This window comes from Capsicum annuum, chromosome 8, assembly GCF_002878395.1.
Source record: "Capsicum annuum cultivar UCD-10X-F1 chromosome 8, UCD10Xv1.1, whole genome shotgun sequence".
NCBI lineage: Eukaryota > Viridiplantae > Streptophyta > Magnoliopsida > Solanales > Solanaceae > Capsicum > Capsicum annuum.
This window is the reverse complement of record NC_061118.1, coordinates 149,016,940-149,034,880: the sequence shown is the minus strand read 5'-3', so window position 1 is coordinate 149,034,880 and position 17,941 is coordinate 149,016,940. Positions and strand designations below refer to the sequence as shown.

Below are 17,941 nucleotides of genomic sequence, written 5' to 3'. Positions count from 1 at the left end.
TTTCAAGATAACTCTAATCAAAGGGCCTTTAATCCCTCCAACTAAATGGCCCTAAACATTTTTTTGAGGATTGTTGTGTATTTATTGTATTGAATGATATTGTACTTTATTGTTTCAGGGAATGTAGTGTTGGATAAATTATAGTATAGTATTTTTATAAAGTACATATCAACAATTTGAAGGATGAATCTGCAAGAAAAATAAGGGAACGTGGTTGAATTGTTATAAAAAGATAAGTTAAATACTACGATTATTAGATAATAAGATAAAATGAGAAGAAAAAAAGATAACGCTAAAGTCACACAAAACTGATCCTTAGGTAAAATGGGACCTTATGTCGTTACCTAATAATGAATTTAACGATATAATACAATAAATTATTTGATAACAATAAAAAGTAAAAATGATATTTTAACTAACAACACAATAAATAACGGTCACTCAAACAAGTTATTGAATATATTGAATTGAGTGCGACTTTAAACAACGAGTTAATTCTAGTTGAACCACACGTATAACTATTTAGGGAAAATTCAGTCAAGTATGCAATGCTTGAGGATAACGCGAAGAAATATTCGGAAGAATTGAGCATTAGAGTGGCATTCGGAAGAAGGATTGATGAGGAAATACCAATAAGAAGGGATAATACTTGGATGTTGATAACCCGAACTGAGGGACAAAAAAGACAAAGCGTCAGAAGGCTCAGATGCGCAAACGAGTCCATTCGAACCGAAACATTGCATGAATAATAGTGGGAACTACTAACGATATCTACACGTGGTCCTCTATCTATTAATTGTAATATTTTAGGGTTATAGTGGAACTTTCATATTGACAAAGTTATCACTCTCGTAACATATAAATAGGAATAATTTGCTTTTTTTCATTTGAAAAGACATCTAAATACTAGTGATATCGGAACAACATATATTTTTCTTAAGCTCCCAGTTTACTTAAGAGCCCGTTTGGCCATAGAAATTTTTTACTTTTTCCCGAATTTTTTTTCACTTTTCCGAAAATAATGGTGTTTGGTCATAAAAATTTCGAAAATTATTCCGGAGCTGGAGTTGGAAAAGTGAAAACAACTTTTTGTTGTTTTCACAATTTTTAACTTTTATTTTCAACTTGCATTATTATTACATATAAACTCAATCTTTAAATTTTTAGACAAAACCCTCTTATAACTACAACTAACCACCCAAAAAAAATATTATTTGTTTTCTATAGTACAACATTATTTTTAATTGTTACAGATATTCTAATTTTTTTCTTCTTTTAACCAAAATTTACTAACGTGAAGTGAAAAATAATAAATAGCAATCCATAGCGAAAATATATCAACTTTTATTTTGAATGAACTATATTATAGAAATATAAAGCCTAGTACATTGTGTTATTTCGAAATGAGAAATTTTAATATTTTTTTCTTGTCATTCTAATTTTATGTATATGTCATATAATGATTATTATGATTTTAATAAATTATTAAAAAGTGGTCAATAAAGTCACATATCAAACATAACGTAACGATCCATATTTACGATACAAAAATATTCAAGGAAAATCAATATCATCAATAAAGAAAAAGCAAAAAATTAGTACTAATCTATTCAGAAATAATTCATCCGTATTTTTTTTTAAAAAGACCAAATTCAATAAAATAATTAATTAAAGTGAAAGTAATAAAAGAATTTTCATCAACAAATTTAAGAATATATAAAATATATTTATATCCATCAATCATACTTATCAAAATATATTTTCTCTATTCAATCGATTATGGTTAGATAAACTTATTTAGTTTGTGTTTGTGATATTTTTATTCAAATTTTAGAAGAATAACAATCATAATAATTAGTTTGTCGTTAGTTATTTTATCAATCGAAGGCATATAAATTATTTTTTCAAACATTTGGTTGTATGTTAGTAGGTAAATTAATTGTTGAGTGATTTTGATAATTTTTAAAAGTTGAGGGCATAAAATCATATTTAAAAAAGATTTTTCAAAAGTCTAAAAAAAAAATTCAAAAAGATATGACCAAATACAACTTCAACTTTAACTCCAATTTCAACTCCAACTCCAAACTTCGAAAAAAATTTGTTTTTATGATCAAACGGCTACTTTTACTTTTGTCCAAATTCTTAAGTAAGCTCATTCATACATAGATACTAGCAGAGCTAAGATTAGAGTTTCCAAATATGCTTGCAAATATATTGAAACATTTAGAGCTCCCGAATATGCTTGCAAATATATTGAAACATTTAAATCTCTATTCTTAAATTTTTATTGTACATAATTTCTTTTCTTTTAACAGCCAAGCAATATTTAAACTGATGATAAATAAGCCTAAAAAAAATTAAAACACGTACTCTTTACCTTTATAAATTCAATTGTAGCATTTTTAGAGAAAATATAATATGTTGTACTTACAACTCATTATTCAGTAACTTATTGATATGTTCCTCACAACGCAGCATAAATAAATCTTAAAATGAACCTCGAGTGATGTTTGTAAGAGTTGTAAGAAAGATGGAGCTAACGATGTTCATGTCACATGTGCAAAGACATTTTCATTTATTTAAATAATTATTTTATTCTGTTCAACTTATTTTAATTTTTTTTAATTTTAAATTTTCCCAACACATCTAAATCATAAATTTTATAAATATTTTAATATGTATTTAAATTAGAATTATAGAATTTTAAAATATTTTTTATTTTCTTAAAATTGATATCAAATCGAAATGGATGACGGAGAAAAACAAAACGAATGCGTAAACACGAAGTCAATTTCAATCAGTAGTGCCTCATCTGTGACTACTTTTTAGTTAATCAACACGCCACTTTAGAAACGCCTAATTATTAAACTCTGACTACTTTTTAGTTAATCAACACGCCACTTTTATAGAAACGCCTAATTATTTGTCTCTACTGCTTCCATTTCTAATTACTTTCTCGTAATTTTCGCTTACTTTTCAGCCCACTCCCCCCTGTTCCGTCAAAGCTTCACAGATATCTCGTGAGCAATTTGTTGAAAATGGCAACGTCCGCCTTCAAATCCACTTCCCGTAGAGGAACCGCCAACTCAAATTCATCATCTTCATCTTCCAAAGCTCCTCCACTTGTCCGTAAACGATCGTTGAGTGTAAGCGCAATTTCCAGAACCTCAACAAAAATCGACTTTGATTCCAAATTCTCCAATAAATGCGATAATCCTCTTTTCTGCACCGAGAACGATAAAGGTAAAATCAATGAGAAGGAGAATTTTGGTGTTGCAAGGAGAAGTGATATTGTTGAAGAGAGGGGACGGACGGTTACGAGAGGTTCCGGTGTTAAGAATGGGATTGGACGGAGTGTTTCCAGAGTTAGAGGTCGGTCTGTTTCCAGAGGACACTATGGATCTGCTTATGAGGTTTGTAATTTGATTTTTTGTTGTATAATTTTGGAAGTTTCGGTTTTGCAAATTGGGATAAATTAACAATTAGTTGTCCTCTGGATCAAATTTGACCAGTTTCAAGAGTGATATGTCTGGAATATTCTTTTAACGTTTGGCACACAAAGGTAAAATAGGATAAAAATACTATCAAATAATTAAGGATTCGTTATAAATAATATTTAAGCAATTATTTGATGTAAAATATAGTAGTTTTGAGGCATGGTGTGGCCTAGTGGTCAATGAAGTGGGTTGAGCATTATAGGTCTCAGGTTCAATTCCCCTGCACTTGATGGGAGATGGTAGGTAGCTGCCCGACACCATAGTAGTTTTGACTTCAAAATACAGTTAATTGTGATATAGAGTATTAGATTGTGCAGATTTTGTTTTTTTCTTTTGTCATTTTTCTATTTTAGCACGGAGTAGTAGATTGACTTTGGAGGGTAGTAGCTGAATCTGAAATGTTATGTCTAAGCTAGAAATATAGTTTATGTGGACACTTAACGTGTGGTTGCGTGTCTAAATTTAAATGTCTTTGGATGATTTACTGCTGATTGAAATGGGTAGAGAAAATAAATAAAGGGAGAATTTGAACCGATAGTCTTCCACCTTGACATATGCTCGCTGTATATGATTGATGCAATGTCATGGTGCTCAAAAGTGGTAGCATCATTTTTGATAAAAGCGGCAAATTGGCAAAGACTTGGTGAACCATTATTACTATTGGATGTGATTGAGTAGTTCCTTTTTGGATCCATTCATTTTGCTTCACATACGTATATGGATGTTGTTCATTGTAGTTGAATTGACAATCCTAGGGAACATATAAGTGCTAATTGCTTTTTAAATCAAGTAGTATAAGAATTTATGCCGTTTTCTCTAAAAGTTGTATTATTATTATTATTATTATTTTTGATAACCGTGGTATCAGGCTAGCTTGCACACGCCTCGACTAATTCCACGGGATACCTGTCACCTCCCACCAGCAACATGTACAGGTAACTCTGACCACCAAGGCTAGAACATATGGGAAGAAATCACCTAGTATTTGTCTATGTTGGAAATTGAACCTGAGACCTCATGGTGCTCAACCCAACTTCATTGAACCATTAGGCCACACCCTTGGGTGCATGTGTATTATATATGATGAGTTACATGTATTAGAGAAACAAAACATGTATTTTGGAAGTTATCTACTATATTTGACTATTTGTGCAATTTGTATGGTATTTGAACTTGCTTTTACAATTTCTTATTGTTTGTGTGTCAGAATTGTACTCAGGTTGGACCTTTTTACGTGCTAGATTCTTACTTAAATTTAATATGATCTTAGAGTGAAAAGGAACTACAATCAAACAATGTCCAGAGACTTACATCGGGAAAGGTAGCAAACACTTCCAAAAATTCCAGTTTAGTTAGAAATGATACTGATAGGAGCAGCCAGGCCAAGATCTCACCAGGAACAATGAGGCAAGGTCAAGTCACTGAATATTCTGAAGATGATTCAGCTGTGAGTATAATCCGTGTGGTAGCATAATAACTATTTCCAATTATTTTAGGCTGCAGTTATGATCTCAGATATCGTTTTCTTTTCTAGAGTAGTCTGCATATTTCGAATTGGGAAGACAGTGTTTCGGCATGTTCTTTGTCAGAAGCTGAAGAGAAGACCATAAAAGCTGTTTGTGAGCAAATGAAGGTGAGTTCGCATATTGTACTGGCCTGTCTAACTAGGTAATAGTTACCTCTCTTCCTCATACTATTTACAGTTTCATTTCACTTGCAGCGGATGAACTATATTTATATATCTCGAAACTGAAAAGCAAAATATCATTCTTCTAAAATTTGCTGTTGTTTGACACATAGTTCCGTGGAAGCAATCTTTTAATGTGATATAATTGGGGCGACTAAGGTGGGAACTTCAGTAACCGGGGTATAAAATTGTCAAAAGCTGAATAGTGAAGGAACAAAAAGCTTGATCCCCGCTGTAGAAACCCCAAGTAACATGGTTTTGGTATCTTTATTATATTTCAGTCAGTTCGAAGTGACCAGTGGGGTGCTGATACTGCTGCTAGCGGAATATATGAAACTGTTCGCTCTGAAGTGAGGCGTGCTATTTCTGATATTCAGACTGACCTTGAAGATGTAAGTTCTAATTGCATCATGGTACAAGAATAACTACCTCCAGGCTCCAGTAAATGTCCTGGTATCTGATGGTATACAAACTGACTAGTGTAGAGGATGGTAAATTTAGCTGATCTATTTGAGGATATTTGATCAGCGCTTTTCAAATTCTATTCTTTTTTGATAAGTAACGTCTTACAAGTTTGATTCTGCAAAGATGGGAGTCTTATTTTTGTGAAGATCCTCAAGTCATTACTTTGATTATGCATATTGCGTTTTAATCCATTTTGGTCATTAATATGAATATGCGTGTGGCTATTTCAGCCATTTTGGTCATTAATATGGACATGGATGTGCTTTTAAATTCATTTCAGTAATTTATAAAAGTATGCGCATGGCTTTTGATAGCTAGAGATAATGGAAATCAACAGACTTGTGAAAGGTGAATTTTTTGACCGTGGTAGAATGCCTTGTTTTCATTGTCCATGCTGATCATCAAAAGATTGTTATTAGTGTATCTTCAATTTTTTTCTGGGATAAAGATCAATCTATTTTCAACTTAAGTATGTGCTGTTGTTATGCATGCCTTCACTTGAAAGTTGTCTCTCTCACAATTTTTCTTGTTTTGCATTTATTTTAGGCTATCCGACGGAACAATGTTAATGCTATTACAACTGCTAATGTTGCTGATATCCCACCTAACTTGGTCAACCCTGAGGCTGATGAATTAGTTTCAGACATTCGAAGGGAATATGCCAGAAAACTTGATGAGGTGATTTCTTTCGCTGAAGATTAGTAGAGGGATATTTCTTTTGGTCATTCTTTTTTTGGGATTCTGTGTCTATTGTTAAAAAAGAAAGTGATCGAGTTTTGTGTCGTTTGGCTCAGGTTTTTGCTACTTTTCTGGTTGGCAATAGGAATAAAACTAAAGAACATGTAGTTCCTAATGCTAAGATGCTTGAATACAAACTAAAAGTGATTCTGTTTTCGTGGTTCATAGAGAGCTTTGTCATGATGAGTACTCTTTCTATTTTGGACTTCTGCATGTAGAGTATGTCAGTGTTATGACCGCAATCATACATTTCTCTTTTTTATCTCCTTATCATCCATTGCTGAATTACGTTGTTACATAAATTTTGCAGTCTGAAGAGCGGGCTAGAAAACTTCGATCAGATCTGGCTGTTGAAGAGCATCGAGGCCTGGAGATAAGTAGGATTCTCAAGGAGATACTTTCTGATCCAAAGCCCTCACCCCCTCAGAGATCTCGTGCAGGAAGAAAAGTAGGTTTTTTTGTCTTTTGCCTTCTCCATCTCCAGCTTAAATAAAGAACTGGAAAAAGGATAGTTGCCAAGTGCAAAATTTAAGCTATATTCCCGTCCTGTTAATGTAGCATATGAAGGTGGTAGGATATTTAGCTGCAATTTTTGTGGTGTTCCTTGGAATCTGGATGCTATGAGAGCAAACTGAACCATTGATAGCAGTGACAGCGTGTATGCAGTAGTATATATAGGAAAAGTTGAATCAGAGTTCTTTTTTCATCCTCTGGCTTGGGATTGAGGAAGTCTCTGGCCTTTTTATCTTTTCTTCTTTCTTACCTCTAGACAGTGACCACTTCTTACAAGAATATCATTGTTCTTTCTTTCCATTTTTTTTGGCTTCTATCTCATATTTCGAAGCCAGATACAATCTCGTGGTTCCATAGATATGTCCTCAGTCAACATTTCCGTCCTCCTTTTTTGCTGGATGAAGTATAACATATGGAACTATGATATAAGGAGTAGTGCTACAGGACTGCTATGTGATAAGAAATCATTTACCAAAGTGAAATGCAAGTTCTATCTAACTTTGAGAACCTTATGGGTTTATGTTTGCCAGAAGGCACAACTTATCCACAAGATGTGTTGTAGAACAACAACAACATACCAGTGTATTCCCACAAAGTTGGGGATGTGTTGTAGAAATGTGGATTTTAAAATGGATATGCAGTTATACAAAATTAGACTTGATTAGAAGTGATCACATCCACCAGAAGGTGCAAGTAGTACACATACAAGATAAAATGAGTTAAAGCTGCTTGGTCATATCCTTTTGTTACTTTCTTTCATCTTCCTTGCCGTTCAACTTCGACAATCACTTAACACATCTTGAACTCCTTGCATTGATAACTGAACAATTTAGAATCTGCCACGAATCTTCCGTGCCATATTGCTTACACTCTTTGTCCTTATCACTGCAGAGAAGTAATGAGAGGAAAAAAATGTCAAAGCGTCTTACTGAAGAAGCACTGACATATTTTGATGAATGTGTATCCATATCAACTTTTGATAGCTCTGACTTCTCAGCACCGGAATACCCATCTCACAGCTCTGCTGTAGCTACTAGTTCAACTGGTGTAACCGCTCCTGTCCTACTTGGGAGTCCAAGCACTATGTCAACATCTTCCCTGGTAAGTCACTCCAACTACAAACAGGTTCCTCTCTCGATCTGACAAAGGTTTTAACTTCATTATTAAGCATCAAACTCATCTGATCTTTAAATAACTGAAACACTGGTTTTTTCCTTTTTCATTGAAAAGGTGATGTCTATGTAGTCACTCTTCATACTCTTCATATGCTCCCGAGGTGATTAGTATATCATTGCTTCCCTGGGTAGCGACAGTCAACACACATGTACTTGTTCATTTTGACTGCTAAAATCATCTTAATAACCTATATAATTACCCAAGAAGTGTAGACTGCAATTGAAAGACTTGAATACAAAACCCAAGTCCTCCAATAGATGCCCTATCATTGCTGATTATAGGTTCTACTTGCATTTGGTGGACGTAGAGTTGACACCATTTATGTTAGTGTGTTTTGTTATTTGACTGGGCACAAAGTTAAAGAAGGAAATTTGTTTGGAACTTATGGTCTTAAACATGCCATGAGATTTATGTGGCTATAAAGGAATGTCATTAAGGGTAAAATGAGAAGTTTTGGTTAAATTATTTTCAAATATAGAGAATAGAGTAATAAGGAAACAGTACCATATAAAATGCAAGGGAGGTAGTATTGTTTAGCGTACCTGCAATTTTGCAGATATGTCTTGCATTCTTGTGTCATGATCAATAGTAAGTTGGTTCAAATTGTTCTCTTCTATTATTTATGTGTGAGTAGTTTACCTTAGTTCCCTAAGGGGAACAGATATTTATCACTCATACTCAAACCATGATTAATTTAAGATAAAGGTTGATACAGAGATCTTCAATCTCTAAGGTATCCAAGGGCAAAGTTTGAGGCCGTGAAGTACCCGTTTGAGGCGTGTGAAGCCGTGTTTAGGGGAAGAAGTGCCAAGTTCTAAGCCCAAAAGATATGTATTGTGAATGGATTTGTGTTCTTGATGAACATATCTGTATAACCTTGATCCTATAATTAAAAAGGTGTCTATAAGGCATGATCTTCTCAAGCAGATACTTATACAGATGTCCTAAAGACGTCTAAATAGTGATTTCCAAAAGAAATCCGTATCTCTTGGTTGTCATAAGTTATGACAAGAGTATGAAAGATAGATTATCTATGTACCTGTACGGGAATGTTTAAAAATTATTGTTTAATCCTTACTACTACATGCGATCCCTCTTCCGTGCGTATATATCCCCCCATAAATGGTATCAGAGCTTAGTTAAATATTGTTTAAGTTTTAATTTTAAGTTAGTTTAGTTAGTTTTAGTTTTAAATTTTGTTATTTGTGTTTAATTTGAATTATTAATTATGTCAGAAAGTAAAGCTTTTGAAAAACTTGAATTAGAAGAATGCACTTATAAAATAAATGAAAATAGATTACCTTTAGATTCATATCTTAAATATCCACCATATACACATGCAACATTTATGCCTTATGTAGTATCTGGAGATGCAGGATTTGCAGAACATAGACAACTTAATTGGACAAATAAATTATTATGGAATAAATTTGGAAAATTATCAACTAGAGATAAGGAAGTTTTATTAAAACCAGATCACATTATTTCTAATAAGGAAAAAGATATACTTAGTGAAGAAGCAAAAAGAATCATAAATGAAAAATTAGAAGATAGAAAGAAATATATACAAGAGTTAGATCAGTCTTTAGACTACAAATTATGGAAACAACAGAAGGAAAATGAAGAAATGAAAAAGGATTTGTTAAAACAGATAGAAGAATTAAAGAAAGAAGTACAAAGTTTAAAAAGACAATCACAAGGTCCCATTACACCTAGCAATACTTATACAATAAATATGATTAGTGAATTTGAAAAATATTTAACATGGGAAAGATTAGAAAATTTTAAGATACATGAGCGGAATTCACAACAAAAGATAAGTACTATCTTAGATAATACATATAGTATAAATAATAATTTAGAAATGATTTACAAAGAGGTCAAAAAGCCAGATCCGCCTAGACATTATGAAACAATTATAGAAACACCAGCTTATGAAAGATTTGTACAAAGACAAAAACAAAAAGTATATGAGGATGAATTAAAAGCTAAGAAAAATGCAGAATATGAAGAATTTATAGAATGGAAAAAACAACAACAGTTGAAAAAAGGAAAAATGAAAGAAACAAAAGATATACCATCTTTTCTTAGAGAAGAAGAACCAGTACAGATAAAAGAAGAAACAACATCACAACTATTAGAAATGATGAAAGAAATCAGGAAAGAAGAAGATACAACATCACAACTATTAGAAATGATGAAAGAAATCAGGAAAGAATTAGATGAAATTAAGGAAAAACAGCGCCAAAAAGAAGAAGAAAAGTAAATACTATTCAACAAGAAGAAGAGTTAGATCCAGATGATTTAGAACCAGAATTGTTAAAATTAGAAATTAACAAAGTTGAAAGAGAAGAAACTGAAGAAGAAATTACATCAGAAAAAGAAGAAGAAATTATATCGGAAGAAGAAATTATACAACCAGATGAATATATCAATGTAAAAATTGAGCAAGATGAATATAAATATCAAGATGAACCCAGAACTTATAAACCTAGAGATCATTATTATCAAGGAGAAATTAGAAGACAACGAGCATATAAAAAACCTAGTTATAGGAGATCAGAATATATAAATAATAGAAGAGAACAATTTGAACCAACTTATAAAAGCAATTTAGATACAACAATTACAGCAAATGGAGAAATACTAAGTTTAGATTGTGTAACACCTACAGAAGCAGAAGAAAACAAAATACGAATAATGAAGATACGAAGAAATTTATAGCAAGAACATTTATAGGAAATGTAAAAGAATGGTATGAAAATTTGACAGAAGATGCAAAAAATAAATTAGATGGACAAAGGTCATTAGCAACACTACAGTTTTATGAATTAGCTATAAGAGCAGAATTTGGTAAATTAGGAATTGAAACGGAAGTAGATAAATAGAATCAAAAACAAAGAATAGCAAGACAAAATATACAACAACTTATGATATGCAACATGGCACATGAAAATCTTAAAGCTTATTATTGCGAATTTTCAGATTATTTCCATAGTGCAGGATATACAAAAGAAGAACTTGAAAGAGTACTTGATTTATTTTATATAAAGTTACCTCAACCTTGGGGAGCAACTATATTAGATGCATTTAAGCAGAAAATAAAACCAAATATTACAATAGATAGTTTAGGAACAAGAATGGCCTATTTAGAACAAAGTATAAGAGAAAAATGTCAAGAAAATTGGTTAGCAAAAACAGCTAGAAAAATAGATAAAACAAAACCAGAATTAGATTGCAAATATTATGAAGTAGGAAAATATGGATGTAGTACATCTAGAAATTACAAAACTAGGAGAAAATATAAAAGAAAGAAATATAAACCTATTAGAAGGTATGATTATATAAGACAAGGTATTAAGAAAAAATATTATCGACCGAAAAAATATATGAGAAGAAAAAATTATCAAAACAAAAAATCATGTACTTGTTTTAATTGTGGAGAAATTGCATATTAGTACAAATTGCAAAAAACCAAGAAAAATACCAGGGAAAAATATAAATAATATATTTTGTTACAAAATTACAGAAGAACAAGAACAAGTTGAATATCAATTACAAGATGATGATATATTATATATCAGTGATGATGAAATATTTATAGATAATGAATATATAGATACTGAAAATTGGTATAGTGATGATACCAATTATGAAAATTATATATTTGTGATTATGGAAGAAAAAGATACACACTACCAGAATCAAGTATAATCAGAGAATATAACAACCCACAAGAAAGAAAAATTCAAAAATTAATTTTTGATAAGGATAAATATAATCAGATTATGTCAAAAGACTTAGATTTAAAGAAAAACGATATTTTCAAAATTGATCAGATTAAAAAATTATTTCAAAAAGAAAAAATAGAATATTATGTAATATCAGATCAAGAAGAAGCTATTGATGTAAGATATACACAAGAAAAAGATAGAATTGTTAATTTACCATTATATAACCAGAGAATTTATGAAAATGAAATTAGTAAAATACCTGATAAACATAAGAATAAAATAAAAAATATTCACTTAGCAGCTACAGATATAATAGTTAAAGCATATTTCCATGAAGGAATAGAACACCATTAGAACTTATATTATGTGATGATAGAATTAGGAGACCAAAAGAAGGAAGTATAGTAGCAACACTGGTAGGAAACTTAATATATCAACAAGTTAAGTTTAAGAAAATTATCAATTATAGCATTAGCACATTAGATGAAAACATGGAAAAATCATTAGTCCTATATTGGAATATAAATGGAAGAAGGAAGTAAAATATTCAGTATAAGAATTAGAAATTTATATGTACTTAGTGAGAAACATATTGTTAATAATAAGAAAAAATATCAGAATAATATAATAATTGAGCCATTATTTCAGGATGTAATTAAAGAAAATGATAATAGATTGATTAAATATGAAAAACCAATGGAAAAAATGAAAAGACGAGATATGATTACGTATAGCAAAAGATTTGGAAATATTATACCCTATGATAAAGGGAAAAATATACAAATTGAAGAAAATACAGAAGAAGAAAGGCAGCTACAGCCAAAAGGAAGAAATACAAATGTATTAGATATACCAAAAATTATACACAAACAAGGAACGAACCAATTTCATATAATTGGTCGAATAAACAAAAATTATTATGCAATACTTATAGATACAGGAGCAGCAAACTCCTATATCAGCCCAGAAATAGTAAATAAGGAAAATATACAATTAGTTAAAAGAGAAAATCCTTTAATAGCTAAAAATTGGACAAATAATAGTTATAAATTTACAGAAAATGCAAAATTTATGCTAGAAATACAAGATATAAATAGGAGATATTATAAAATCCAAATAGAAGGATTAGTAGATACTATTCCACTATTAGAAAGAGAAGAACAAATATTATTAGGAATAAATATATTAGAAGAATTGCAACCTTATTCAATAACTCAAGATTATTTATCAATTACAGTCAATTTTAGGGAAATAAAATTGCCTAGAATTAAGCAACATTATTCAGAAGTTATTAAGACAGCAGAACAAATGAGCCAGTTAAGAAATGAATAATATGACTTATATGACGATAAAAATTAAAATCCCAGGATATATGAGCAGAATCTATCATGGATTATTTGATACAGGAGCAAACACAAGTGTTTGTTAAAAAGAAGTATAGCACCTGAATTATGGAAAGAAAATGGAGAATCTATATTAGCAGGTTTTGGAGCAGAAAATACAATTACAAAATATAAAGCTTTCAATGTAAAAATCATGATGTCAAAAGAAGAATTTATAATTCCATCTTTACACGCTTATGAATTAGATAATGTAGATATAATAATTGGATCAAATTTTTATAATAAATATAGTCCTATAATAATAGATATTCCAAAAAGATTAATACAATTTACTAAAAAATAGATAAAAAAGGAAACCAGACTAGATATTCAAATTTTTTAGTAAAATATCCTAAGGAGAAAATATTAGAACCATGGATTAAAGGAAATAGCAGTCTGAACCAACCATTAAAAAATAAAGAAAATTATGAAATTGAAAACATAAATGAGAACACAGACTTAGGGGAAAAAATAAATATGATATTAGGAGATGAAATATACGGAGAAGACCCTTTGAAAAATTGGGAAAAACATAAAACGTATGCAAAAATAGAATTGAAAAATGAAGATGATGAAATATATAAACCACCTATGATCTATAAAGAAGAAGATTATAAAGAATTCGATATGCATATAAAAGAAATGACAGAAAATGGATTTATTGAAGAAAAGAAAGATTTTGAAAACAAAAAATATTCAAGTCCAGCATTTATAGTTATGAAACATTCTGAGCAAAAGAGAGGAAAATCACGAATGGTGATTGATTATAAGGAATTAAATATAAAAGCAAAAATAGTCAAATATCCTATTCCCAACAAGGATATATTGATATTAAGAGGAATTAGAGCAAATATATTTTCAAAGTTTGATTGCAAATCAGGCTTTTATCATATAAAACTTGAAGAAGGATCAAAGAAATATACAACATTTACAGTCCCACAGGGATATTACCAATGGAGAGTATTACCATTTGGTTATCATAATTCACCAGCTATATATCAACAATTTATGGATAGAATATTTAGACCATATTATGAGTTTATCTTAGTATATATTGATGATATACTAATATTCTCAAAAAATGAAGAAGAGCACATGGAACATATAAAAATTTTCAAACAAATTATATTAGAAAATGGCATTACACTTAGTAAGAAGAAAAAAGAAATAGCTAAAACGAATATAGAATTTTTAGGTCTAGAAATAGAAAAAGGAAAGATAAAGTTACAACCTCACATAGTAGATAAAATATTAAGCAAACATGTTAAGGTAAAAAATAAGACAGAATTACAAAGTATATTAGGATTATTAAACCAAATTAGAAGTTTTATTCCACAACTAGCAGAGATACTAGTACCATTACAGAAAAAATTTAAAACTAAACCAGAAGACCATTGGAATTGGAAAAAGGAAGATGAAGATAGAATTAGATTAATTATTAATTATTGTAAAGAAAAAATTATTCCACTTAGATTACCAACCCAAACAGAAGAATTTAATTGGATTATAGAAACTGACGCCAGTGATTATTCATATGGATCAGTCCTAAAATATAAATGTCCCAAGACGAAAGAAGAATTTGTGTGCAGGTACAACTCTGGAACATTTAAAGAAAATGAGATCAAATGGGATATCAATAGAAAAGAATTACTTGCAATACAAAAAGCTTTGCAGCATTACAGTATTATTACTTGCAATGGAAAAATTACAGTTCGAACGGACAATTTACAATACATATCTTTTGGGCTTAGAACTAGATTGGATGGGTAGACAACAAGGTCGAGAAGAGAACAGAGGGAGTATTATATAGTTTTGTTTTGGATGAAGCAAAGAATTTGTTGAAGAAGAGAAGGCACGTGATTAACTATACTGGGGAAGTTTCGGAGGCAGTCAAAAGGCGCAGGATAAAGGACTAGACTTCGATTGTTTCACCTGCATGCTTCTAAAATGATAACAGATAAACACTCAAAGCAAGCTTTTACTTATTTAAGCCTACGAACCACAAGAGATGCTAGTATAAAATGGGGTCTCTCGCTCTGATGGGATCAGCTGCGCAACTGAAGGTTTCCTTACTACAATGGGGCAGAACCCATACAAGAGAAATTGTCATTATTATACGAAATGAAGAAGCTTCTAAAACAAAGTAGATGAGATATGGTTAAAGCATTAAATTGTTTAGTCAAATTCACTTTGATAATCCTAAAGCCGGATACTGAAATAGAGAGATATGTGTGAATATAATTTTAACGGGTCAAGAATGATATGGGATTCAATTTATGATTTATCTGAGAATACTTCTTTATTATGACTAAAAAGGGAGGAACATTTAAGGCATGGTTATATTGCACTCTATTGCTTGGACCATGGAAAGATTGACTGATGCCTATTTGCTTCAATTTTTAGAGACTCAATTTTCTTCAAATTCATAAACCCTTCATGGGATTTGGTCTAGCAGTAAGAGTACAACACGTGATATGTGGGTTATATCACGGGTTCGAACTCTGTCATTGACAAAAAGTTAGTATATAAGTGGATATGGGTAAAGGGGCAGACCCTTGTTCCACCGAGTTGCAAACTGTGCATCATTGGTCCTCGGGAACTTCTCGGTTATCCAAAAAGAATCTTATAAACCCCTCATAAATCCAAATCAAGAACATATCTTCTCATTCAAAAATCAAAATAATTAAATAAATTGTTGACCCCTAATGGGATTGAGATTGCATAGACACTGGTATAATAACACACTGCAAATTAAGTTTTACTATGAGCCTCCCTAGATTATATCCTCCCCCATGCAAATTGAGATAAAACTTCCCTTGAAACTGTCCCTGTTCATTTCAGTTAATTTTATTTTTGATTTCGTGTAGGTTGCACATATGGTGAACTTGTGACATTTAATATGTCACCTCCATAAGCCTTGTTTGTAAAACCTGAATCTTGACACATATAAAATAAAGTATAAACACAACTAGCCTCTGGCAGCAAGCTCTAGCATTCCCAGGTCTAGACTAGCAAATTATGTATTGAATTAGAATATACAACAACAACAACAAACCCAGTATATTCCCACATAGAGGGGTCTGGGGAGGGTAGAATGTACGTAGTCATACCACTACCTCTAACGAAGTAGAGAGGAATTAGAATATCTAAGCACTATTTCATTTGTTTATTTATCACCTTAAATCAGCAGATAAAGCAACCCGGAATTTCATGAAAACTCATAGGGTGATGAAACTATGAATAAGGAATGAGATTGTTCGGGAGAAGGTGGTAGTGGCCTCGGTGTAGGACAAGATGCGAGAAGTAAGGTTACGTTGGTTCGGGCATGCCATGAGGAGGGCTTTGATGTTCCAGTGCGGAGGTGTGAGACACTGGCTATGAATGGTTTTAGGCGGGGTAGAGGTAGGCCGAAGAAATATTGGAGGGAGGTGATTAGGCATGATATGGAGCAGTTACAGCTTACGGAGGACATGACCCTTTATAGGAAGGTGTGGAGAACACGGATTAGGGTAGAGGGTTAGGGGGTGAGAGTGCGTCGGTAACAATAGGGGAGTGTTCTTTATTTGGGTTTGAAGTCTCTTATTCGTGGTGTTGAGTGATGTCTATGATTTCGGATAGATAGATTTTAGTATTATCTTGTGGTTGTAGTATTATTTTGCGGACTGTACTAGTTTATTTGCATTTATGATTTGTGTTTGTTATACTGCTATCGGTTCTAAGCCGGGGGTCTATCGGAATCAGCCTCTCTACTTCATCTACTTCATCTGAGGTAGTGGTATGGTCTGTGTACACTCTACACTCCCCAGACCCCACGATGTGGGAATAAACTGGGTATGTGGTTGTTGTTGTTGTAGTCATCATAGGTTCATAGTCACGCAATCGGAAATACCAGCTGAAATACAGTGAAGCGTGATGGTGGATTAGAATTTAGTCATACCTAAAGTTGATTTCCTTCTAACAGATAATAGCTGGCCACATTCAGCACACCGATGGTTATGAAGATTCAAGTTTAACAGCTAACAGCTACAATGATGAACCTCTACTGCATCAAGTCGAGCAAAAAGGCAGTGATCCAGTGAGGGGACAACAAATTCAGTTCTCTTTTGGTCAGAAATCTCCAGAAAGCAATCAGACTCACGAGGACTTAAGGAGTTACGTTAAGCATTTTGAGAAAGATACAAATAAAGATGTGTTCAGCTTGGATACTAACAGTCTCTTTTATGATGCAAATGAATATAAATTGCAAGGTCATACAGAGAGCTTACTTTTTGGCAGGGTAGCCTTGAGAAACAGGATAGCTTCTGGAGGTCTGCATCTGTGCAGTGGAGGTTTTCCAGTTACATGTTTTCCATTTGGTTTTGCTTGAAAATTCCGGGGCCCTTTGTTCCCATATGCAAACAAAGCTCTCGTTTTGTTCTTTTTGTCAATATGTATTCAGCTTTTTGAAGAGTTAGAAGTTACTCTAGAAAAATAGAAAGAGAAATGGAAGGTCAACGATAGCTGATTGTACACCTTTTAACACCCTGCAGCTTCTGGTTGTAAATAGATAAATTTGCAGTTTATATTTCAACTTTAATTTATTATGTCTAATTATTCCTCTGTAATTTATTGTTCAAAGAACTATTCCTGTGGAATCTTTAGAAGAGAGCAACTTTTACTTTTGGTAAGACACTTTTACTATTATCTTATTATTGTTATTATCATTGTCTTCATCTTGACAAGGGGTGGTTCTTTGAAGTTATCTATTAT

The 17,941-nt window shown here is 31.8% G+C and overlaps 2 protein-coding genes across 3 annotated transcripts; both read left to right on the top strand.

Annotated features, from left to right (window-relative positions):
* The first annotated feature begins 2,863 nt into the window (after positions 1-2,863).
* LOC107839386 lies at positions 2,864-17,875 on the top strand. 2 transcript variants are annotated; one of them, XM_016682841.2, is made up of 8 exons: positions 2,864-3,413; positions 4,768-4,944; positions 5,032-5,130; positions 5,466-5,576; positions 6,196-6,327; positions 6,698-6,835; positions 7,792-8,001; positions 17,154-17,875. In XM_016682841.2, exons 1-8 carry the CDS (start codon positions 3,039-3,041, stop codon positions 17,556-17,558), a joined length of 1,647 nt encoding a protein of 548 aa, XP_016538327.2. In that variant the 5' UTR covers positions 2,864-3,038; the 3' UTR covers positions 17,559-17,875. The 2 variants fall into 2 exon arrangements, with proteins under 2 accessions (XP_016538327.2, XP_047250512.1); XM_047394556.1 differs by lacking the exon at positions 5,466-5,576 and having other exon boundaries at positions 2,876-3,413.
* LOC124886417 (golgin subfamily A member 6-like protein 22) lies at positions 9,305-14,601 on the top strand. Its single transcript, XM_047394557.1, has 2 exons — positions 9,305-10,197; positions 10,249-14,601. Exons 1-2 carry the CDS (start codon positions 9,305-9,307, stop codon positions 10,340-10,342), a joined length of 987 nt encoding a protein of 328 aa, XP_047250513.1. The 3' UTR covers positions 10,343-14,601.
* Positions 17,876-17,941: the final 66 nt, after the last annotated feature.